This window comes from Peromyscus eremicus, unplaced genomic scaffold (assembly GCF_949786415.1).
Source record: "Peromyscus eremicus unplaced genomic scaffold, PerEre_H2_v1 PerEre#2#unplaced_1124, whole genome shotgun sequence".
Lineage (NCBI taxonomy): Eukaryota > Metazoa > Chordata > Mammalia > Rodentia > Cricetidae > Peromyscus > Peromyscus eremicus.
In genome coordinates this window covers 76,514-102,828 of record NW_026735359.1, presented here as the reverse complement: position 1 = coordinate 102,828, position 26,315 = coordinate 76,514, and the positions used below count along the sequence as shown (strand labels likewise).

Below are 26,315 nucleotides of genomic sequence, written 5' to 3'. Positions count from 1 at the left end.
CCTTGACTTCCCTAATTCTCCAGATTGAGGAGGTCCGTGGCCCTTGGCTTAATTCTCCGAGACCCTTGAGGTTTCCTTGGGCATTCACGAGCCCAATGTCCCTTCTCTTTGCAGTAAGCACACTGGTCTTTGTCAAGCGGTATCCTTCTTTGATCTCCCATCCTAACTCCCTCTCTGCCCTGTCCCTGAGATATTACAGCGGCCAGGACTTTACTTATTTCTCTATGACGTTTCCTATCCCTTTCTTCCTGTTTCTGCCACATCCTCTCCTCCCGCTCTTCGGGAGTTTCTCTTTTATTAAACACTTTCTCTGCTTCTTTCAATAAATCTGACAAACTGAACAAATGCAATTCCTCTAGTCTCTGTAATTTGGCCCTTATATCTGGACTTGACTGATAGATGAAAGACAAGATGACGCCTGGTGCCTGTCCTGGATCTTCTGGATCATACGGGGTATACATCCTATAGGCTTCTCTGAGTCTTTCTAAGAATGCTGCCGGTGTCTCATCCTTTCCCTGAATCACATTTCTAACCTGAGCCAAATTGGTAGGGTGTCTAGTAGCCCCCCGGAGACCCACTAAGAGCAACTGGCGATAGAGATGTAGGTGCTCCCTACCTTCTGGGGTTGTGAAGTCCCAGTTCGGGCGGGTGAGGGGAAAGGCTGCATCAATGATATTAGGCAATTGGGTGGGTCTTCCATCGTCTCCAGGAACCTGCTTCCGAGCTTCCAAGAAGACTCGCTGCTTCTCCTCCACCGTCAGGAAGGTCTGCAATAACTGCTGACAATCCTCCCACGTAGGCTGGTGGGTCACTAAAATGGACTCAATCAGGTTAGTCAAGGCAACAGGGTCCTTAGAGAAAGGAGGATTATGCTGCTTCCAGTTGTAAAGATCAGAGGCTGAAAATGGCCAGTATTGGAGCTGGTGATTGGGGCCCTCTCGGAGGGGGAAGGCTCTGGATTCTTTGGCTGGTTCGTTGCGCCTTCCTCGGAGGCAACCAGCAATTGGGGAGGGAGCCAGAGCCTCATCCGCAATTGGGGAGGGAGCCGGAGCCTCATCCTCCCGCTGTCCCTGTAGAGGATGTTCGGGGGGCCGCCGGCGGTTCTGGTGCCGCTGCGGGGGCCACCTGTTCCCCTGGTCCCCGATTCCCCAGGTATGGCGGTGGGTCCTCTGTCAGGAGGTCAATAAGAGGTGTATTGGGGTCAGGGGGAAGGACAGGGGTCTTAGGGGGATCCTTTCGTGGGAGAACAGGGTAAAGGGAGGAGGCAGGAGGGGCGAGAGGGGGCTTTGGTGCCATCAGGGGACAGGCCTGGGGTGCTGGAGGGGAGAGGAACAGCCTAACCCGGGGGGGTTTCGGTCGCCAGGAGTTTCCATATGGCAATGTAAGGGACCTGGTCCGGGTGGCCATGGGGACTCGGAGCGAAAACTTTCCCCTCCACCTGTGAAATAAGACTGAGGTTAAAGGTTCCCTCGCGAGGCCATCCTACATTCATCATGACCCACTCGGCCTTGCAAAGGGTGATCCATTCATTCTTTTTAACTACAACTCCTTCGTTGTTGGCTCGTGCCTTCACGTCCGACCAGTGGTCAAGCATGAGGCTCAAGGGGGTGGTGACAGTCTGTCCCATGGCTGTTTCTAGGAAGAGAACGGTTAAACAGAAAACGAAAAACGACAGACAAACACAAATAAGACTAACACGCGCTGCACGGCTTCGGTCCCAAACCGAAAGCAAAAACTCAGAAGGAGAGTGCGAGGGTCCGGACCCCTCATCTCCTACCAACACCATGTATCCCTCGGATACGTGAGTGGCCCCGAAAAACCGTGCCCCTGAGGGGACTTCAGACACCCGTGGAACGTCTTCCAGGGTGCTGGTGGGCGAAGTCCGAGCTCATCAGCTCCTTCAGCCCCACCGCCACAGACAGATTACCAGATGCGTGCAGACAAACAAGCAACAGTCAGACAAGACAGGGATGACATATACCAAGGCCGGCCGGCTTACCTCCTAATGGTGGGTCGGTGGTCCCAGGGAGGGGTCTCTAATCTCGGTGGAACCTCCAATGAAAGACCCCCGGAGGAGATCTTCCCTCAGGAGAGACCCCAAGTCCAAGGAACACACCGAAACCACGGATCAGATGCAAACAGCAAGAGGGTTTATTCAGATACACAGGTACCCGGGGCGACAAAGTCTCTCGGAGGACTTGCGCGCCCTCCTTGGGTAAAGGGGACTTTTTATAGGATCCCAGGGGCAGAGGCATGGTTACAGAAGCGAGAAGCATAGTTACAGGGTTCCCATTGGTTGATTCAAAGAAGGCCAGGGTAAACTTGGGGACATATTTTTAATTCTCGGAAATTTGATGTGTGTGGCTGACTTGGCCTTGGGGGTGCTTTCCCAGCCCAACTGTTTATTCCCCAAGGCCAAGTGGCCAACCATAGATATCTTATTTTGACTCCACATTTTTTCTCCCAGGGCGGGTGATCAGGGTGGGTGTTTCCTTGGTCCCAGGCTTTTGCAGCTGGCTGATTACAGTTTATGCCAAGTGGTTTATCTAAACGAACATTTTGCAGTTAGGCCAAGGACACCCTGTTTTTCTGGTACTTGCCTCGCAGAATGGCGTTTCTTATGCTAAGTAAAAGCCTGCTATAAGCGGGGTCTTTCAGAGGTAGTCAGCTTGACTATTAAGAATAGCGATCACTCCAGACAAGACAGATAAAATGAGAAAGATTTCTTAACTTCAGGAGGCAAGGAGAGCATGGGAGTTATTTCCAAAACAATGTTTTTCCTTAACAAAGGAAGCATGTGGATTTTGATTATGAAGTCTGGACACATTCCTGTAGCACTCTGCATATTCTTAAGCTTGCTAAGTTAACAAATCCACTTCTGATCATGATCACAATATAAAAGCAGAGACATTTATGGATATTCCTACCTCAAAGTTGTGCAGGAACATATATAAATGATGGAAAGAAGTGTCTCTGGCATGTTCATCTTGTACCACAAGGTCTTAGATAAAAATGAAGGAAATGACCCAGTAAAATGTAGATTGCTTTGGGGCCTATGTGACCTGTCAATCTTGATGTTTGATGTAAAAGATAACTGTACCATTGCCACAATTCTCACAGATACAAAAGATAGAGAATACAAATACAGATATCTTCAAGGAAAAGTCACCTAAGAGCACTGTTTTTCTTTGCTCCTAGATAGACGATTATAATGATCTCTATCAACCTTAGATCAAAACTGTTTTTTCCTCTGAGCAGGCTGACATAGCAGGGGGTCACAGCTGCTTCCATGCTACACCAGCAGGAGTTCATTTGAATGAGCCCTGGCTTATTTTATGGCTAAGGGCTATGAGATCACTGTAAAAAATTTTATTCTTTCCTGTTTCTATCTTTTAAAAAAATTATGTTTACAATGTTTTGCCCGCATGTGTCTGTGTGTAGTGTCTAACAAGACCAGAAGAAGGAAGAATTTACCTGGGACTAAAATTATAACAAATGGTTAGCTACCAAGTGGGTTCTGGGACTGGAACCTAGGTCCTCTATAAAAACACTCAGTTCTCTCAATTGGTGAGTGGTCAATCTAGCCCCTTTTTAATTTAAAATTTCTTTCCGTAAATTGATACACAAGAGCAATTACATCACTTTCCCCTTTTATCTCTTCATTCTATCACTTCCCAAATCCTTTCCAACTTCTCACTTATTAAGTTAGGTGAATTAGTAGGCTGAAATATATTAATACAACCTGCTGCATCCATTTTTGTTGGATATATATATATATATATATATATATATATATATATATATATATGAGAGAGAGAGAGAGAGAGAGAATGGGCTGACCATGTTGTACTGGATAAACAATTAGGGATCTCATCTTTGCCTGAGGTTAATTCTCTCTGGAGAATTACATACTTTCATCAGCATCTGGTATCTAACCCTAACTGGGTTACCTTGGACAGGAAACATAATCAAGAATAGAAAACATAGGTAGGAAAATGAATCACCAGTTAAGAGCACTGAAGATTCTTTCAGAGCATCCAGCTTCCATTCCCAGTACATTTAGATGGTCACTAATATCTGCAATGCCAGTATCAGGGGTCCTGACACCATCTCCTTGCCTCCCTGTCCACCATAAGAAAAGAAGACTTAGATCATAAAAATTATTTTTCGAGCTGGAAGTGGCAGTGCATTCTTATAATGCCAGCAAACTGGACTCAGAGGCAGGAAGATCACTGCGAATTTTAAAGCCTATGCCAGAGTCTACACAAACACATGCACACAAACACATACACACACATACACACACACTCACACATACACACACAAAAAGAAGAAAACTGAATTACATACAAGAAAGGGAGTGGGGATGGAGAGGTGGCTCAGAGGTTAAGAGCACTGGCTGTTCTTCCAGAGGTTCTGAGTTCAGTTCCCAGCAACCACATTGTGGTTCACAACCATCTGTAATGAGATCTGGTGCCCTCTTCTGGCCATGTAGATAGAACACTGTATACATAATAAACAAATTAATAATTTAAAAAAAAAGAAAAGAAATGAGCACTGGAAAATTAGAACTATACAATACCTCTTAGAGTCATTTCAAGTGTCTGCCACTGGTCCCATAGAATCATTTTCAAAAATAAATATGGCTAAGATCAAAAACACTGAAGACAGATTATGTTGGAGAGGATGTGGAACAAGGGGAACATTCCTATACTGTTGGTGGGAGTGCAAACTTGTAGAGCCGCTTTGGAAATCAGTATGGTGCTTTCTCAGAAAATTGGAAATCAATCTCCCTAAAGACCCAGCTATACAACTCTTGGGCATATACCCAAGGAATGCTCAATCATACCACAAGGACACATGTTTGAACAGAGCAGCATTATTTGTAATAGCCAGAACCTGGAAACAGCCTAGATGCCCTTCAACTGAAGAATGGATGAAGAAAATGTGGTACATACACATAATGGAGTACTATTCATCAGAGAAAGAAAATAATATCATGAAGTTTACAGGCAAATGGATGGAACTAGAAAATATTATCCTGAGTGAGGTAACCCAGACTCAGAAAGACAAACATGGTATGTTATAATGATATTTTATTTGTGCTGAAATGTGATTTGTATGTTAATAAAGTTGCCTGGGGGTCAGAGGTATTAGCAAGCCATAGCAAGAGCTGGGTGGTGGTGGTACATGCCTTTAATCCCAGCACTTGGTAGGCAGAGCTAGGAAGATCTGTGTGTGTTCAAAATTACAGCCAGCATTGGAGACACACCCCTTTAATCTCAATACCAACCATAGAGGACCTGGAGGTCTGCATAGACAGGCAGTGACTAGGTGGTCATGTGGTTGGGTTTACAACCAATGAGAAGGCAGAACAGAAGCTCTATAAAAAAGACAGACACAGGAAGTAGGTCTCTTTTTCAGAGAGGTACAACAACAGCAACAGTGAAGGGTAAGGTTTTTAGTTCTTAGCTATTGCTCTGACCTCTTGGCTTCATCTCTGTATTGGCTCTGTGTTTCTTATTTAATAAGATGGTTGGTTAATCTACAGTATGTCCTCACTCATAGGTGGATACTAGATGTAAAGCAAAGGATAACCAGATTGCAACTCAGCTCCAGAGAGGCTAGCTAGTAAAGAGGACCTAGGCAAGAATTTGATTTCCAGCATACACATAAAAGCTCACAGTCATATTTAATTCTAGTTGCAGAGAAAGAGAGACTGAGTGACAGTGGGAGAACTCTATCAATTGGATGGTGAACAAATGAATGCAGGTGTGTCCTCTCAGAGGGGAACAAAAGGAGCAGGGATCAGTCTGAGTCCCTGTATGGACATATTTAGATGTGTGACCAGGCCTCTCCAACTGCTGCTTGGAGAATCAAACATACAAGGCCTTTTAAAGTAAGTAACAAAAAAATTAACTCAAACTCACAGCAACTAACATCTCACACTAGACAGCACTTGATAGAATCTCTTCAAAGTCATGATGGGAATTAATACTACTGCCTCAGTCCATGAGTACTATGACTCATGCCACAGGCTCTGTTTTTGTTTCTTTTTAGAGGAAGCAGAATAGTCTTTGTCCTCATGTCATTCCTGTGTACATTTGAGGTTCTGCCTTTGGGAAGAGGTCAGAGACATGATTTTGGCCTACCCTGAAGGCATACCCTGAAGATGCAGCCCATCAGAAACACAGACCTTATATAAAATGAAGTAATGATGACAGAGTGAACCTGAGATTGAAACCACAAGGTTTGAAAGAATGAACACCTATTCTTCACTCTCTCTTCTGTGATAAAGATCAGGCGATCTCACTGCTACTTTCTTTCAATGGTCATTTCCTGTAGCTGACTGGTCAGTCTGCACCTTCTGCTTCACCTGCATCTTGGTGAGGAAGGTTTATTGGGATGGTGGCTCTCTGGTGCTCCTTGTGGGTAGATGAACATAAATGAACTTGCAGTATCACAAGGCAAAGATAATGGACAGACCACCCTGAGTCTTAATCAAAAGTTTGAGAAAGCTTGTTTACCAGTGACTCGGTGACACCACAAATTATTTTGTCCTGTGCTTCAGATGCCCCCTCTGGGGAACTCGGCTGTCTCCTCTATTTGAAGGGAAGTGGTTGTCCCAGCTATCTGGTTTTCTCTGCCCTCATAGCACATGCTCCAAGCAAACAAAGAGATAGCCTTTTCAGGCTCATTCACAGCTGCAGACTCAGAATTCAACTTGGCTGCAGAGTCCACAAGCCTGTGGGTTTACAAGTCAGGAAAAACTTGCCATAGTTCATAATCAACCCAGGCATTTAGAGGTTCCCCAAATATCTTGATAGGCCACTGTAACCATGTTACTATTGATGGAGAAGACATATAAGGGCAGAACATGGTCACCAGACTCAACAAGTCTCCTCACTGACAACTGAGGAACACAGAGCAGCTGAGAAGTAACTAAAGTTAGCCAGTGTGGTTGAAGTAGAGTGATGTCCTGCCTTGAAATGGGCACATCTCATTAATCCCTCCCGCTTTAATGTTGGTCTCATGTTCACACATCAATGCCTATCTACCAAAAGGAATGAAAGCCAAGAGTTCCCAGCATAAAGGATTGGTCTTACCAGTTACTGACTTCTGAGCCAGAACAATTAATATCTCGGAATCCTTGAATTTCAAGAGGCATGACAAGCAAGGAAGTTCTGTTGGTTCCCAGAGACTCCAGCTTTCTGTTCCCCATTACTGGAAGATCCAGCACAAGCCCACTTCCTCCAGGAAGATTCCCTTTTCTTGCACAGAACTCATTACATGATTCTCTTGACCATTTCTTTCTTGACGTTTTACATTGAGGCTGAAGGTCAGCTTTCTTCAGTCACTGTCTGGTTTCTCTAACCTCTCCATTCTCTTTCTGAATTAGACTCTTTAGTATGCCATCATGTTCATCAGTAAATGGTGAAGGCACTGAATAAACTTCCCAAGGACAGTGGGGGTTGCCACAACATGGTGACATCACAGAGGATGCCAGGGCTCTCCAGGATACATTAGAATGTCTAGGGAAGAGCTGCAGATGTCACAGGAACTGAGATTGCTAAGAACTTTCCTTACACTAGATGACAAGTTGTCCTTTGCAGGAGCCTCTGCTGGGATACAAGGGAAGCCCTTCAGCATCCCCTTCATCCAAACCCAGAGCTCTCTCCCTGATTGATTGAACATCCTTCAGTTCTTTCCCTGTGTAGAACTGAATGTTTATCTTCTACTGAAATTTTATGTACACAAGGTAATAATATCATAGAAATTTATATATGCTAAAATTCATCATAAGTACCTGCAACTGAGGTGACTGGCCACACTAGTGGAAACCCATGAACTGTGGACTGGTGGCTGTGGAGGCCCCATGAGACTGGACTAGGTCCTCTGGAAACAGAAGATGGTTGTTTGGCTCAAACTGTTTGGGAGGCACCCAGACAGGGGATAGGGATCTATCCATGGTCAATGGCAGGCTTCTGGAACCCAGTGCCTGTGGTTTGACACCTTGAACAGCCTTGGTTTAGTGTGGAGGGGGTTGGACCTGCCTAGGCTCAGTGTTCTGGACTCTGCTGACTGCGCATGGGAGACCACGATTTGGGGGATGTGGGGATGTGCAGTGGCTTGGCAGAGAGGGATGGGGGTGGTTAGAGGGAGGAAGGGGGCTCTGTGGACAGTATGTGGGGTGAGGAGAAAATTTCTAAATAATGAAAAATGAAAAAAAAACAAAACAATACAAAAAAAAGATGTAAAATAAAAAAAAAGTACCTATATCTCCTTATGTCCTTAGTCACAAGACATTATAGACTTAATGCTGACTGAGAAGGACACTTGTTAAACAACTTCGTGGTAAAGAGTCTACAGGAAACAGCTAGGCAGAGTTATGCTAGAGGAAGAGGCTGATACAGCCTAGGAACAAGTACCCATAGGAGCGTGCTATGGTCATGGAGCCTAGTGTGACTAAAATCTGTGTCATCAGCATGTGTGTAGTGGGTGTTGTACTCTCTGTTCAGTAGCTCAAAGTGGTCTGCTGTTACTGGGTAGTAAAGATGGTCAGATAGCTAATGTCTTCCACACAGAACATGAGTTTCCCTTACAGCAAAGATATTCAGGAAAGTCCTTTGCAAGCTCCTTCATAGTTAGCAACACAGACACTCATGTCCCACTGGACACTCTAGATCAATGGTTATTTTTTTTCCAATTCTCTGACCCTTTAAATGGTTAAATAGCATGAACAGTAGTTCCTCGTGTTGTGGTGAGCCCTAAATATAACTGTTTCGTTGTTTCTTAACTTTAATTTTGCTACTGTTTTTTTTAAAGTTTTATTTATTTATTATGTATACAGTATTCTGTATACACATATCCCTGCAGGCCAGAAGAGGACACCAGATCTTATTACAGATGGTTGTGAGCCACCGTGTGGTTGCTGGGAATTGAACTCAGGATCTTTGGAAGAGCAAGCAGTGCTTTTAACCTCTGAGCCATCTCTCCAGCCCTAATTTTGCTACTGTTATGAATTGTAAATCAAATATATGATGTGCAGTATATCTGATATGCAACCCCAAATGGGGTGGTGACCCACACAGGCTGAGGACCACAGCTCTGAATGCAGGCAGAAATCTCAAATCCTGGCAGTGATGGTGGGGCAGTGTGATTCTTGGTTTTTATTATCAAACTGAATCAAACTAGTCACCTGGAAAGAGGGATCCTCAATGAGGAATTATATAAATCAGATTTTTCTTTGAACTTGTCTCTGTGGGATTTTATTAATTGTTAATTGAGATAAGACTCCCTAAAATGGGCAGAATATTTCATTGTCTGCACACTACACTGTGTAGGTATGAAGAAGCTAGAGCATAAGCATAAGCAAACAGGCAGCATGGGTACATTTGTTTATCTCTGCTCTTGGCTGTGGATGTGATATGATGTAGCTTGAGTTTTCCTGCCTGGTCCACAGTCAGGACACATCTCTCTCACCTGCCAGTCCCACAGCCGCTCAGACCCGACCAAGTAAACACAGAGACGTATATTGCTTACAAACTGTATAGCCGTGGCAGGCTTCTTGCTAACTGTTCTTACAGTTTAAATTAATCCATTTCCATTAATCTATACCCTGCCACATAGCTCGTGGCTTACCGGCATCTTCACATGCTGTTTGTCATCGTGGCGGCTGGCCGTGTCTCTCTGACTCAGCCTTCCACTTCCCAGCTTTATTCTCCTTCTTGTCTCACCTATACTTCCTGCCTGGCCACTGGCCAATCAGTGATTTATTTATTGACCAATCAGGAACACATTTGACATACAGACCATCTCACAGCACTATGATTAGCTGAGTTCCTATCCTGATTTTCCCAAAATGGAACTATTACCTGGAATTGTGGGCTATGATCAGTTTTTCCCATTCTAAGTTGCTCTGCCTGATAACTCAGTGTAATAAAGATATTAAGAAAGCACTATATGACAGAGGGGTTTTCACAAGTCAGTGAGATGTGTGTTTCATGAAATGCTCAACAACACCTTATCTGTCTCAGAAGAAGAGATCCTACTTCCTCCTGAACCCAACCTGTGTTTCCCTGTCACAGTTTTACAAAGACCCAGAGACACCCAAAGACTCACAAACCACTTGACCCTGTCAATAAGTGTCCCCAGAAATTGTCTTGCCATAACAAGTACCATGCTAAATTCTTCTAATGTGTTATATACAAGCTTCACTTCAATGAATGTATTTTTCCTTGAATTTCCTGACCATTGGAATTTTCAGATATGGGGAACTGGGTCTGAATTCACTGCCTTGACAATGAATTTCAATCTTATGCTATGTCCTTCCTTGGAGGTCAGAAGAGGCTCCTTAATGCTGAGAGCAATATAGCACCATAAATTCCAGGTATGAGGGGGTATAAGTAATGATTGGCAATGTGTCCACTAGTTACCTTATGTTGGAGATTAACTCCAGGGCTGATGTACATAGATCCCTGTGAAAACTTGTCGGTATCACGTTAACTTCTGTGCCTCTTCAACAAGGTTTCTGTAAATGGATCTTTGACAAATTTCCTCCTTTGAAAGTAAATAGACCTTACCAGATGTGAAAAGTCACTTTGATTTTTGTCCCTCTCCTCCTAGGACATGAAACAGGCCCTTTTGAGCTACATGAAAGGTTATCCAAGGAGAATAAGATCTGAAATAGCCACAGGTACAGGTTTAGAATGCAGGTCTGAGGAACAGAGTGCAAAACAAGGGCAGGACAGCAGGCACACCCAGGAAATTCTTGGTTATGTCTTTGGCAGTTTAGCCTCTCTGCATGCCAGTTTCTTCTACCTAGAGAAAGATGGGTTGGGTTACATAATGGAGATGTGGGCTGTCACAAGGCACGACTTACAAATTCACTTCCTTTATAAGTGGGACTTTTTTTTTTTCATGTTTCTTTTTGTGTGTGGGGTTACATGCTAGCATTTATATGAGCTAAGTTGCACATCTATTTCTGGAGAACATCTCTTTCTGGGAACAAAAGAATCAGATATTAAACTTACAAAAATGCTGAAAATTATGCTTTAGAGCAGAGAATCACTTCACTTGGTTGAAAAAAATTAACACTTCTCTTCATGACCATTATAAAATATTGTGCATGGCTCCTGTCCTTTGTCATTTGGAAAGAGTCACCAGCTAGCTATTGTTTATTGATTAGTCACTTTCAGAAGCTAAAAGTAAAGAAGATGGAGAGGAAAGGTAGAAATCAACATGTTTGATCCTAAATATAGAGTTGTGTTTGCCTATTCCAATCTCAGAATTCTAATCCTTATCTGGCTAATCTAATAACAAATAAATACCACCTGTGCCCATTGTTGTATTTTAATAAAAGCACATAAACAATTTTGCTGACTTACTATAACTCATGTAGTATGTATTGAGTCCAGCTATTAATATTTTCTTCTCTGTCTTGCTATTCTTATTTGGAACATTTGTTTGTTTGAGTGGAAGTGAACCACCCCAATTTAAATGGGGGAATTTTTTTTAAAATAAACTACTCTAACAGAATATGTATAGGAGTTGTAAAAGTTTTTCCATGGGAAAAAAATCAGAATTTAAGAGGATCCTGTTACATGCTGGGGGCAGACATCAGAGTCCACAAATCTTGCAAAAATAGATTTTTTTTTTTTAGCACTTTGATGGGAGAAACACTTCATTTTCTTTAATTTTATAATTAATTTAATTTTACATATCATTCATGTATTCCCCTGTCCTCCCTCTTCCGGGTCCCCCTTGGCCTCCCCCCTGTCAACTCCCCATTCCCATCTCCTCCAAGGCAAGGACTCCCCTGGGGATTCAGCTCTGCCTGGTAGGTTCAGTCGAGGCAGGTCCAGTCCCCTCCTCCCTTCACCCAGCTGAGCAAAGTGTCCCAGCATAGGCCCCAGGTTCCAAAAAAACCAGCTCATGCACTAAGGACAGGTTCCAATCCCAGTGCCTGTGGGCCTCCTAAATAGTTCAAGCTAATCAACTGTCTCACTTATCCAGAGGGTCTGATCCAGTTTGGGGCTCCTGAGCTATTGGATCATAGCTCATATGTTTCCATTAGTTTGTCTATTTGTCCCTGTGCTTTTTCCAATCATGGTCTTAATATCTCTCGCTCATACAATCCCTCTTCTCTCTCACTGATTGGACTCCTGGAGCTCCACCTGGGTCCTGGCCAAGGATCTCTGCATCTGCTTCCATCAATGATTGGAGGAGAGTTCTAGCATGACAGTTAGGGTGTTTAGCCATCTTATCACCAGAGCAGGTCAATTTGGGCTTCTCTCGACCATTGCCAGTAGACTATTGTTGAGGTATCTTTGAGGCTTTCTGGGGACCTCTCTACCACTTTGCTTCTTTTTGTTTCTATGAGGTCATCATTTATTATGGTCTCTTTTTCCTTGTTCTCCCTCTATGGTCCTGATCCTGCTGGGACATCCTGCTCCCCTAAGCTCTTTTCCCCCCCGACACTTGTCCTTCATTACCCCCCCTCACCGCCAGTTTGCTCATGTAGACCTCAACCATTTCTCTGTTGTTGGGTGATCCCTGTGGCTTTCTTAGGGTCCTGTTTTCTAGGTAGCCTCCCTGGAGTTGTTAGTAGTAGTCTAGTCATCCTTCGTTTTACATCTATTATCCTCCTATGAGTGAGTACATACCATGTTTGTTTTTCTGAGTCTGGGTTACCTCAATCAGGATGATTTTTTTCTAGATCCATCCATTTGCGTGCAAACCTCATGATGTCATTGTTTTTCTCTGCTTAGTAGTACTCCACTGTGTATATATACCACAATATACCACATTTTATTTATCCATTCTTCAGTTGAAGGGCATCTAGGTTGTTTCCAGTTTCTGGCTATTAAAAACAATGCTGATATGACCATAGCTGAGCATGTGCCCTTGTGGTATGATTGAACATTCCTTGGGTGTATGCCCAAGAGTGGTATAGCTGTGTTTTAGGAGAGGTTGATTCTCAATTTTCCAAGAAATCATCATATTGATTTCCAAAGTGGAAAAGTACAAGCTTGCATTCCCACCAACAGTGGAGGAGAGTTCCCCTTGCTCCACATCCTCTCCAGCATAAGCGGTCTTCAATGATTTTGATCTTAGCCATTCTGACAGGTGTAAGGTGGTATCTCACAGTCCTTTTGATTTGCATTTCCCTGATGATTAGGGATGTGAGCAATTCCATAAATGTGCTTCAGCCACTTGAGTTTCCTCTGTTGAGAATTCTCTGTTTATCTCTATAGACCATTTCTTAATTAGACTGTTGGGCATTTTGTTGTCTAATTACTTGAGTTCCTTATATAATCTGGATATCAGCCCTCTGTCAGATGTGGGGTTGGTGAAGATCTTTTCCCATTTTGTAGGTTGTTGCTTTGTCATGTTGACTGTGTCCTTTGCTCTACAAAAGCTTCTCTGGTTTAAGAGGTCCCATTGATTGATTGTTTCTCTCAGTGACTGTGATACCAGTGTTATATTTACAAAATGATCTCCTATGCCAATGTGTTCAAGACTACTTCCTACTTTCTTTTCTATCAGGTTCAGAGCTGGATTTATGTTCAGTTATATATATATATATATATATATATATATATATATATATATATATATATATAAAATGCATACTTTAAGGAAAGTTTAAAGAATCAAAACAGAACCAAAATATTATGAGAACTGTGGTAATAAAATCGTCCCTTAATTTTGGCTTTCTTCTGTCCCATATCAGTTGACACTTCTGACATGATACAGAGATTTTCCATATTCTTTTTAACAACATGCTTATCTTTAAAGAAGGAGAGAGTCATTCTCTAACTCCAAAGCGAGCTTTAATTTTTAATTGAATTAGGCCTACATAAACAGTATTTGTGATAACTGTCTGTAAAGAAGAGCAGATACAACATTTTGGAAGACATGAATTTTATGTGTGATGTAATACCAATAGGCCAAGTTAACTTAAATTGGATGGTCATGCTGGTTGAGAAATTATCACCTCTTCTAATTAAGAGGTCTGTCTTCCTCAAATCAAACCTTTATCAATTTTGATGGTATTTATAGCTTATCTTCTCTTGTAGAAACAAAAGCAAAACCTCATTCCCAATGTAACACATATCCTGGTTTCCATTCTGAGGTCAGCACGTCCTTAAAATATATAGGCTGATTTAACTCTGTAGTTTTTTTCTATTGTCCAATATATCTCCACAGCTATTGTTCCTTTCTCATTAGCACTAAAAAAATACAAAGTTAATAAAGCAGTATGTAATCTATTTTGAGTGGTTTTGTTGCTCCTTTTTGTTTATTTAGCATACCCTTTAGAGTTCAATTTGTTATTTCTATGACTGCTTCTCCTGTAGGATTGTATGGTATACCTGTAATATGTTTTATATTGTAGTAAGCAATAAACTGTTTCATTTTACCAGAGACATAGGCAAGATCATTGTCAGGTATAACTTCCAGTAATTTCTAGATTGGAAAATCAGCATTTTTTAAACTCAGAGCAGTTGCCCATGGAAATGCTGAGTAGGTATCAGTGGTGTGGAGCACATGTTTCAATTTTCCAAATTCTACAAAATAAAACACATTCAGCTGGCAGATTTCATTCCTCTGAGTACCCTTTCGGTTACATCCTGCAGCTAGTAAATTCTGATTGTAAAATGAACAAGTAGGACATTTCCATTTAATTTTGTTACCTTGTTTCCAGGTTATTTAAAAAATCCTTATTTAAAGCCTTACTATTGACATGATTTTTTTTATGAAACTCTGAGGCCTTCTGTACATTTCCTATCAATAGTTGATCAATCTCCACGTTTTCTTGTGCTAAAGGACCTGACAGACTCATATGGTATTAGATGTGAGTTATGTATAAGGGATACTTCCTGTTTCTGATTATTTCTTGTAAATGAATAAATAACAAAGTTAATTCTGACTCATCAGGGATAAATTCTGCAGTTCAATATGTAGGATTACTTTTTCTGTATACTGAAAGTCAGTAACTATGTTGAGAGGTTCTGAAGAGAGGAAGTAATAAGGCAGGGTGCAGAGGGCAGCTAACTCTCTCTTTTGACAGAGGATTTCATAGAGCTAAGATATAGTAGCTTGCTCTCTATGTCTCTAATCTTTCAGTTTTTACCCCAATATCTGGCTCTAGGTTTTTTATTAATAAGACCTTTTAAGATCTGTGTTGCAGGGAAGTGGCTTAACTGCTCCTTGAACCCAAAGAACCTTCAGATAAAGAAGTCTGTAACAATGTAGTATGCTTTGCAGATGTTCTCTTGTCTATTGCTCAGCTGTATATAAGCACTGGCAGAGTTAACTGGATACAACAGTATTCAGTGATAGTCCTTCCAAATCTATCCTATGTCTTTGTCTTTCTTGTATGTCTCTGTTTTTTCTATCTGTCTCTTCTTAATCCACACTCCCCTATTCAGGAATTATTTGACAGGATGGGTGGCACTGACAAGGGTCTGAGAAATATAAACATCTGATGACATAAAGGCTTGCATTATATGGGTCTAAAAGTTCCAAATAAGGTCATAAATTTTATTTTCTGTTCCTAGTTTATATCTGTCTGCACAGGTTTGTACTTTGCTGACAGACACGTCCAGGCATCAATTGTTAATGGCAACCTGCTCCATATCAGTATGAGCCCTGAACTTCATGAAAGCTGATATAAACTAATCCAACTGATGCAAATGCTGTTTCTTCAGCTGGTCAATGAACCAGAGGGTTCTAAATTGCCTCCTTACCTTTGACTAACATTCTAGCCTTCCAAGGCCCTGACAATAATGTGCCAATGTCAGCAGGAAGTAATTATAGAAGCCAATACATCACCCTTGTTCCACCTCTCCCCTTGGAAAGTTACAGCTAAAGGTAATTTCTTGTCATATGAAACCTGAGATAAAGTAATTACTGATGGTCAGCTTTAATCCTGGCACTCAGGAGGCAGAGCCAGGCAGATTTCTGTGAGTTCAAGGACAGCCTGACATACAGAGCAGTATTCAATACAGGCACAAAAACTAAAAAGAAAAACTCTGTCTTGAAAAGTCAATAATGATAATAATAATAATAATAATAATAATTACTGATGCTCATTCTCATTTCCAAGTTCCTTCTTGATAAGGAAGTCTGTCAGCCATCAAAGGCTATTGGCTCTTCTGCTTCTGTTAATTGCTGTTGGCTCTTGTATCACTGATGCTTTAACTCAATGATAATTCCTGTCTGGGTACCACTAAACTGATGATGCTAAAGTCCCAATGTCAGCCCTTGGACCAAACCTATGACAAGCTTGCAGATCACCACAACCAAATAAAGGGAGGCTCATTTTGCCACTGGTAATGGGAAAATGGTCTCTGTTTAGAACAATGTCTGCATGGCTATTCCCAACTCTGCAACTTCACTTAGACACCAATGGGATCTAGCTTTCTGATCCCACTAGAAGATACCTGATAAGCTATACTTCTAGCTTAAGCCCCTATGTTAATGCTAAGATTTTAAATCACACAAAAGTCTCTTGCATCTTGGTCCAATGAGTCTCCATGATAGTCTCCTACTCTGATGATGAAGTTTTTTTTTTTACCAATTAGAAACATCTCCAAGATTTGAGTTCATGCATTACTCAAGGGGGGAATCAGAGGAGCAAAAAGATGCTCTAACAGGCTGATCAATCTTCTCTCAGAGATCAGACCTCAATTTCAGTTTCCTGAGACTGGCCAGGCAGTTTCTGAAGAGAAGTCATAAACAAAGGACAATTAATTACTAGTGCCTCTGACAAATTAAAAGTTACTAACATGATTGCCACTGGCATGAGTCAATCATATCTAAGATGAGCTGACTTCCTTGGACACTCACCTTCAGCTGTGAATAAAAGGAGTGCATACATCTCTCTCACATTCTTTGCCATCTTGCCTTTACATAGGATGGCAGGCCCCAGCATCCTGGAAACTTTCTTGAGATAATAAGCATTCTTGCTTATTGCATACATGATGGTGGTCTTATATGGGACTTCTCCATGATGCTAGCAGAGCTATATCCCTAGCAGATGTTTGTTTACTGTGATGGCAGAGATGAAACTAGGGCCCTTACCATGTCCAGTGAGCATCATATCATTGAGTGAGGACAGCCTGACGTTTTTGTTTATAACCTCTGACATGTATGCATGCTGCCTGATTTGCTTAACACAGCCATGTCCTCAGAGTGACAGTGTCTTTATGGAGTCCTCACTGTTACACAAAGTCCAAGATGGTTGGACACTCAGAATGTTGGTGTCCTGACTGTTGGAAGTAGCAAGAACATCAGGTATGTGTCTTTGATCAAACCTATTTTCTAGCCAGCATGGTGGCACATACCTGTTTCCAAGCACTTGGGAGGCAGTAGAATCTCCTGAAACCAGGAGTGTAAGGCCAGCTCGGGAAACACAGTCAGGCACTGCATCCAAGTCCAGCTGCAGCCATAAATCATGCATGCAGACATCCCCAGCCAGGGAAGGAAAGTCATATGGCACACCAGAAACCCAGAGAGACCCAGGATGCTCTGATGGGGCATTTGTGCCTGAAGAGGCAGGGCAAGGAAGGCAGCAGAAGATACTGGTTTGCATTGAGGAACTGGACCCAGGAGTGTTCAGAGGCATGGAGGGTTTGTGTTTGAAAGACCCAGCAACAAACCAGTGTGTCTCAGCCTGGAGTGACCCTTTAAGGAAAAAGGAGCTCTTAGTCCTGGGCCCAAAGCTGCCAGTGGCCCCATGATCTATGCTGGTGGTGGCTGCTGGATTCAGGAGCAGTGCCATGGTGGGTTCTGCTATAATCAGAAAGTTCAACACAGTATCTGAAGCACAGCAAAGGACCATAGGAGAACAGACAATGAGAGCAGAGATCTTACAGTGCTTATATGAAGCACATCAGGGAAGTAGTGTGAAGTTGAAAGGGAGCAGCAAGCAGTGTCTGTGGAGCTGGGGCAGCCCAAGAGTTCCTAGAGCCCAGGGGCCATGCAGGGGTTAAGCATAATGGAGCTGTAGAGTCTCCCTGGGCAGGGAGTCCTTTTTATCCAAGACAATCTCATTTTTGATGAAGACTGAAAGGCTGAGCCTAGGACATGAGGGAAAATAGGAATGAGAGAGGGACTGCAGAGTGGGGGGAAAGAATGCAACCATGAGTGAAGCAGAGCCATCCACGGGCCATGGGTGAGGCCGTGCTATAGTTGGGTCATGCTGGCCTCAAGCTGGACCAGGCCAGATGGAGACAGGAAGGGATCTTTTTTTCTCTGCTGATTTAAAGAATAAGAAGTCAGGAAATTCAAGATCTCAGGAGTCAGCCAAGCTTTACTAGGGATACACTAGCTGATTTTATGTCAGGTTGACAAAAGCTAGAGTCACCACAGAGGAAGCAAGCCAGTATGCAGCATCCCTCTATGGGCTCTGGATCAGTTCCTGCTTCTAGGTTCCTTCCCTGTTTGAGTTCCTGTCCTGACTTCCTTCAATGATAAACAGTGATATAGGTGTATAGGCCAAAAACCTTTTTCTCCCCAACTTGCTTTTTTTAATTCATGGTGTTTCATCACAGCAATAGTAACACTGACTAAGACAAGGAGTGAAGCACAAAACAGAGATGGACTCTACCAGGGTGGAGTCAACATGAGATAGTGTGGAGATTTTGTTGCTTTGGCTTTTTCAGTTGTTGTTTTTTGGGGGAAGGTGGGGGAATGTGAACATGAATGCAGGTGCTTCTGGATGCCAGAGAGGGCATTGAATCCCTTAGAACTGAAATGGTTGTGGGCCTCCCTGCGGGTGCTGGGAACTGAACTCCAGTCCTCTGCAGAAGCAACAAGCACTCAACCACTTTTTAACAATTACAACAATTTACATGAAGTTATGTTCTGGGGAGATGCCATGGGAACACATGTGGAAGTCAGAGGACAGCTCTTGGTAGTTGTTTCTTTCCTTCCACTTGGGATTTAACTGAGGATATCAGCTTTGATGGCAGGTCTTCTACCCAATGAGCCATCCCAATCAATCCCTCTACACAATGAGCCATCCCAATCAATCCCTCTATCCAATGAGCCATGCCAAAGGCTCTAGTTTTCACTTTCTAGGATGTTTCTATCTTTTACTTGATGTTTGTTCTTTCTCCAAGCACCTGCATACAAGAGGCATTCTATCAATGTCTTATAAACACTAAGTATTCTTTAAAGTTTACTACATGCAGTAGCTGCCCTGTGCATACCTGGGGAGATTGAAGAAGCCAGTCTGCAGGTAACAGAATGGTTGATTCTTTTCCTGTCATTGAGCATGAAGAGCCAGTGGCTCTAGCTCTCCATTGTGTGGTCCTGGTCATGTTGTGTGTCTTCATGGTGCAGATTCATGTTCTAGGACAAACACTGTGTCATTTGCAGGAGGAAGAGTGATTGAGTCTAGATTCCGGCAACAGGAGAGGAACACAAAGAAAGTAATGGAGTCCTTTACTCCTGAAGCCACTGTGAGTGGGTGGAGGTTGAGGGCACATGGGAAGCCACAGCCCCATCCAGAAGGACACCATTTGGGCCTTTACCAGGTACCTGTGGCCTCCAGGTTTGGGCATAGTCATGATTCTCAGCATTAGTCATTCTCCATGATGTGTGCTTGCATGTCATTTGTGGGCCCTCTTGGTTTTGCGGACCTCTATTCTGTTAAGTCTGTCTTCCAGCACCATCCCTTCTGTAACTCAAGAGTCTCCTTAGTGATGGGCACTGACAGTGGGCATTTGGTGTAGGTCACCATCACTTCTGTCATTGGAGATTTTGCTATCCCAACCAGAATGGTGTAAAATGTACAACTTTGGTGATGTCCATTTCGGGAACTTCCTGTATAATATTTTTAGCTCCAATGTACAGCAAGAATAGGGAACACATATTTAGGTTAGGGAGTGTCCTGGAGAGATCAGTCAGCTGCAACTATATTCCTGTGGTGACACCTCACACATGGATAATAGGCTTTCTTTTTGTCTGGCAAAATCAGAGCTCACTGCTGAACACAGACAAGGTCATCCCCTGCTCGAATCTTGGTTTATGATAATCCAAATATTATCTTTGCCTCTGCCTGGACTGTGCCTTGGAGAGGGTAAAAGTATGACTGGATGTCTGCCTTGAGGAAAAGGATTTTCACATCACTCAGCAGACAGATTCCCCAAGCTAATTATCTTTGCTTCTATTCATGTTGCTGATGCTGCCTTGAAGGCTTGGCTGGCAGGAGTTTTGGGTCTGGTGCATCAACAGAACCCTGCAGCTGAGTTTCATCCAGGCCCCAGCAGGTGGACCCTAGATCTGACTGGATTCTTGAGTGTCTATGTTGTCATGATAATGCCTGCAGCTTTCTCCTGAGGCTGAGTGGATCTCAGATAGTGTGGCCCAGGGAGGTGTCCTCTGACTGGTTGAGGATTCTTGGAGGATCTTATCTCCATGTCCTAAGTAAAGCCACTTCCAGTTGAGCAGCATTTCCTATAATGAGGCACAGGGACACCTGTATCTAAAATTCAATGTTCTCGAACTTCAGATTTCAGGTTTTGGATTAAGGGTGCTCAGCCTGTATTGTGTTTCCATTTCACCCAGAAACTGCCTCATAGAGACCCATGTTTGGCAGCAACCAAACCTACCCAGTGGTTATTCAAACTGCCACACCATTTCCCGTTTCCCTCAGGCACACTGGGCCAGTCCTCTGGGTCAGGTGCTCCAGTTTCTCCTCTAATTTCAATCGCCACCTCAGTTGATTGTGAGCATTGCCCTCTACCCATTGCTTGTCTGTGTGTGTGTGTGTGTGTGTGTGTGTGTGTGTGTCACAGGTGTGACCATATGAGATTGTACAACCATATATGCAAACATGGATACCAGGGAGAAATAACATGTATCTTCATTTTGTGACAGGGTTTCACTGAGCTACATGCTCTCAGGATACTTTTATGTCCTTCATCCCTTGCTGGGCTTAGAGGCTTCCATGACATTCCAGGATTTGTTTTTATGTAGGTGCTGAGAATTCAGACTCAGGTCCTCAGGATTGCAGAGTGACTGCTCAAACCCTTCGAGTGTCTCCCCAGCCCCATTTATTGGTCATTATATTCTCATATCATTGCTGACTTTTCTGTTCAAATATTTTCTAAGTTGGACATTTTCTCACTACTGTCTGAGGGTTTATTTACAGCCATTTGCCAGCAGCTGCAACCAGCAGTTTTTTCTTGATGAGCAGAATTACTTGGTTTGCTTTCAAAAAGACCAATATTCCATTATACAGTTTTCTTTTTCTTTTCCAGACAGGATCTCTCAACATAGTCCTTACAGGCCTGAAACTCAGAGATCCACCTGCTTCTTTCCACCTGAAGGCTGGGACTAAGGACTTGGGCTACCATATCCATCCCTGTTTGTTGGTCATGTGTGTTCACAGGCATGTGGGGATGTAACCCAGGCTTTTCATATGCCAGGTGAGAGTGTAGAACCTTCCCATGGTTTGACTTTGTGGAATCATGAGTCAGTGTCAAGGGTGTGCTGATGTTGAGGGTCATCAAGGCCCTGAACACCATGGCCTGCCTTACCATGTGTCTATTCTCTGATTTCCCTACAAGGCTTCATGCATGACATTTAGGGGTGTTATCTGGTTACAAAACATGGCATTTTCACTCTGAAATTATTAAGGATATGCTTTGGAAATATTTATTTTTATTTATTTAATTTTTGGTTTTTTTTTTTTTTTTCAAGACAGAGTAGCTGTATGTATCCCTGACTGTCCTGGAAATTGGGCGGTAGACCAGGCCACAAACTCAGAGATCTGTCTGCCTCTGCCTCCTGAGCTGGAATTAAAGGCATGTGCCACCATCACCTGGTTGAAATATTTTAATTAGCATTGATTGTGCAAATACTGAGTTTTGTGGTGACATTTTAACACATGACATTTTTATTTTATTAGGGACAGGGTTCAAGTCAACATGTCCATAGAGCTGTCAGAGGACAACTTATGGAAATTGGTTCTCACCCTCCACCGCACTGGCCCTGCAGATGCAGGGTTAAGGCAAGCACCTTTACCCACATACTGAAGCATCTCACTAGCCCAAATTTTTGTTTGTACCTTTTCATGATAAATTTGAATATAGGACTCACACATGCTAGGAAAGTTTTCTTTCAGCCAACCCTCCATTTATTTGAGACTGCCTCATGGTGATATTTTCCTTTCTTTCTTTGTTTCTCCAACAGAAGCAGTCTATCACATGATCCATTGAACTCCCAGCAGATCTGACAGCTCAGCCATCCTGCTCCTCCTACATGGAAGGCAATGAATCCCCAGTCTCCATGGCATTGCTGATGGTCTACCTCATGGTTCCCTGTGTCTGAAATAGAGGAGAACCCTTGAAAAAATGCATAATCTACCTCCCACTGGTGCTCTTGTTTGCTAGGCTTGCCCAAAGTTCCTCAATAGCTTGTCTCCAACAGAGCCTGAGGACAGTAGCAGCTTCTCTTCTAGATAAGGGAAGATCAAATGACTAAGGCAGCACAGGGCTTCACAGCTCTGGATTCTACCCTAGGGGCAGACAGTACTCTAGTCTGGGAAATGCGTATTTTAGTAGAAACTATTCCAGTTTCTCAGAGCACTTTCTGTTCCTCTTCCATGACATCACTGGCCAGTGCAGCCTACCATTTCCTTCATAGCTCAGAAATCCTGCAGCCAAACTTAAGTCACATTAAACAGTAACTACTGTTTAAGGAAAAGGAGACCATGAATTAAAAAAGCATTGATGTGTCTATGGAAAGGCTTAGAGGTAGAAAAGCAACAATGCAAATGAGGTAATATAATCCCCAAAAATTATTTTAAAAAATTGAAACAGGCTACATGGCCATGTGCTTCAGAGACTAGGGATTTGTGTTAGAGCACACCACATGTTTAGTCACACATTTTCTCTCAGGTTGTTCATCTTAAACCTGTAAAATAATAGTTCTTTTAGGCAGGGCTACACCATTTTGTCCAGTTCTATTTTGGTCAAACTAGTGTAACTACTGTAGTTTGGTTTTGTGATAAGTTCAGTTCTTTATCCACATTCTCAATTTCCTGATCTTTGGATGCAAATGGCCAGTCAGAACAATTAATAATCATCTAAAATACATAAAATTGATCACCTCACTACTTATTTCTAATGTGAGCTAGTGTCAAAGGCAAAGACCTTTGAGGCTTCTTCTTGCCCACCCCTTTCTGTAAGGACAGTACACCTGCTTTAAAGTTGGTCAATGAATTCAATTCTTACACAAGTCACTCTTCACAATGAAGTTTGCAATAAAATCAGAGGAAGTTGGAGGACACTCATTTACCAGTCTATTTTTACTTCACAATGACCAGTTTAGGTCCAGTCTTGAAGCAGTTTGCAGAACTTTTTCTCCCACACTGGGCAGCAGAAGTATTAGGTGTTCAAAGCAATTCTCAACTGCATAGTATGAGGCAAGCCTAAGCAACAGGAGACATTGCTCTAAACACAAGTAAATAATCAACTCACTTGAGAAAAATGGGAAGAAATTCTTAATGACCTGAAAAAAATGGAGAATAGAAGAAAATAAGAGATTGGAGCAGAGATGCATTTAAACAAAATCAAATTTTAACAGTGAAACAAATAATTGTCTTTTTAAAAAGATAAATAGAATTGAAAAAACACATGGCTTTATTGGTGTTCAAAAAGAGAACACCATTCTCTGGTAGAGCGAATGGTATTAATAAGATATCATATCACCGTGGCCCTATGTGCAAAGTTAGCTGCTGAGACCTGTGACCTGGCACACACAGCTACAGCTAATGGAAACAACCATGACAAGCAGGATTGAAAATATCTGCATAGGATAATTTTTTGTTCAAAATTCAATACTCATGGGCTCAAGCTAACATTCCCAAATTGTCCACCCAAAATCTAGCCTGCCTTCACTCACATGACATGGATCAATATATGCTAGGGAATTACAAAATCACTGATCCTGCCGCTATCAGGTCCTATTTCATAATGGTGACTTCTGCAGCTGTTTGCCTACCCTGTTTCCCTCAGCAGAGTACACAATAAACTATTCTTTCTATTCTAGTCTCCAAGCACACAAAAATCCTTTTCCTGTTACTGAAATGGACAGTTGACTACATAACCCAAATTTTTAATTTAAAATCTCAGTGGTAATTGAGTTCTTCAATCTAAAATTGTAGTTTGTTCAATCACAAGGACAACACAGTGAAATTGATTGTGCTCATGGCTGACTGATCCAACATAAGAAAGTTTGTCTCAGAATTTTTTTTCTACAAGGCTGGAGGTACTGCTCTAAAAGAATATGCCTCCCCAGGGATAAATTTTTCCACACACCTAAAAGTTTAATGAACAAGAATATCTTAAATAATGACATGCATCAAGTGGTGGTTAATGTCAGAAGAGAAGCCAGTCTGGCACAGATTTTGCATGCCACTTGTGCTGTCATCCTTAAGTCTCTCATAAGTCTGGCCTGAGGTAGCACATTGAACAATTTAAATAGGACCAGGAGAATGCAAGTTTAGCCACTTAGGCAGATGGAGATTTATAGAGCAAAATTATCTTTTTGATCATGCAGTATGATCTAAATACAAATATATCATGATGCATGACTTAAAAGAGAAATAGAACATAATGCATAACCTAAAAGATATATTTAAAGAATGCATCAATGCCACAATTCCCACACAAAGGACATAGATCACAAATACAAAAACCAGCATGGGAAAGTCACCTATTCATACTGTGAATGGGGGTCTTAAATCAACAGCTATTCTGAACTATTCTAACCTGAGAATAAGGCTTCTTTTGCCTACAAGTAAGCTGGCTCAGAAGACCACAAATGCTTCTATAAAGGACCAGAACAAGTTCATTTTAACTGCTGTCTGTCTCAAGGCTGTGACATCACTGTACAGAATTTTATTTTTTTATTTTTGGTTTTTCTGTAGCTTCAGTGGCCCTCCTGGAACTCACTCTGTAGACCAGGCTGGCCTTGAACTCAGAGATTCACCTGCTTTTGCCTCTTAGGTGCTGGGATTAAAGGCATCCACTACAACCACCTGGCTTTCAAGAATTTCATTTTTTACATTTTTTAGTTTTTCAAAACAAGTTTCTCTGTGTAGCCCTGGCTGTCCTAGAACTCACTCTGTAGACCATGCTGGCCTAGAACTCACAGAGCTCTGCCTTCCTTTGCCTCCCAAGTTCTGGGATTAAAAGTGTGCACCACTACCTTCCAGCAAGAATTTCATTTTTTAAGCTTTGTTTTATGTATATGTGTGTTTACCTGCTTGTGTCTGTGTGCAGTACCTGCAGAGACCAGAAGATGGAATCAGAGCCCTTGCAACTGGAGTTATAAGCACCCATAGTTTCTGGCATATGGAGGTAGCTCACTCCCACAGATGAGTGATTGTTGAGTACAATTCATGCCAGCTTGTCCTCAGGTACACCTCAAGCATTGCTCTGGCATTTGAACCTTGGGCTTTCACACCCAAAGGTCCGTCCATAAAAATTCTTCAAAACTCCACAGCTCTTTGTAGATGCCTGATTGCCTTAGACTTAGACAGACTTCAGTTCAAGTTTCAGGATCTTCTCATAAACTGGATGTCTTCTAGATTCACCACCTTTCAGAGCTCCAAACTGAATGTTTTGCAGGCATCGGGGAAGCAGAAAATGATCCCATTCAAACAAGTGAGACTTTACGCCTCAAAGTTCCTTTTCTCTCCTTATAGGAGGTATAAACTCAAGAAGGGGAACACCTGACATGTGAGTTTCTGTGCTCCAATTGCTGCCTATTTACCACATTGGAGATAAACTCACTCTTGTGGCTTGGATTAATTGGTCAACCATCTTTTAAAGACTTTTAGTGTCACTTCTTCTCCTCTTTGTATTCTTTGTATTTCCCCTCATTTTGTGGAAATTTGGGTTTAGAAAACTCTTGGACCAGTTCTCCCACTGCCCCTGCAGTTCATGTGGTGGCAGCTAAGGCAGTGCAGCACCATGACAGGTTCAACATTACACGTTCCTTCTGTGAAGATACTTGTGATGGTAAGATCTTATATTACATGGTTCACAAATACAGAATATTTTTATATATAAGATTATTCATTTATTTGAAGAGAACTGGAAAATGTCAGAGTTTTAATGTCTGTGTTGCATTAATAAATTTTCCTATACTGTAAGTCATCGTACATTTACTAAATGAACTAGGACAGAAAGAAAATTTTTAAAGTCCTACTACTGATAGAACTTTTCTGCATAGTGATTTTGTTGATGCATCAAAAATACACCTGGAAAACTAATTACTTGTATATTTGA

General features: G+C 42.2%; 1 protein-coding gene across 1 annotated transcript; it reads right to left on the bottom strand.

Annotated features, from left to right (window-relative positions):
• LOC131902000 (uncharacterized) lies at positions 1-16,906 on the bottom strand. The gene is made up of 3 exons (XM_059253037.1): positions 16,855-16,906; positions 1,487-1,635; positions 1-1,169 (listed from the first exon to the last, which is right to left on the bottom strand). The coding sequence occupies exons 1-3, from the start codon at positions 16,904-16,906 to the stop codon at positions 12-14; spliced, it is 1,359 nt and encodes a 452-aa protein (XP_059109020.1). The 3' UTR covers positions 1-11.
• Positions 16,907-26,315: the final 9,409 nt, after the last annotated feature.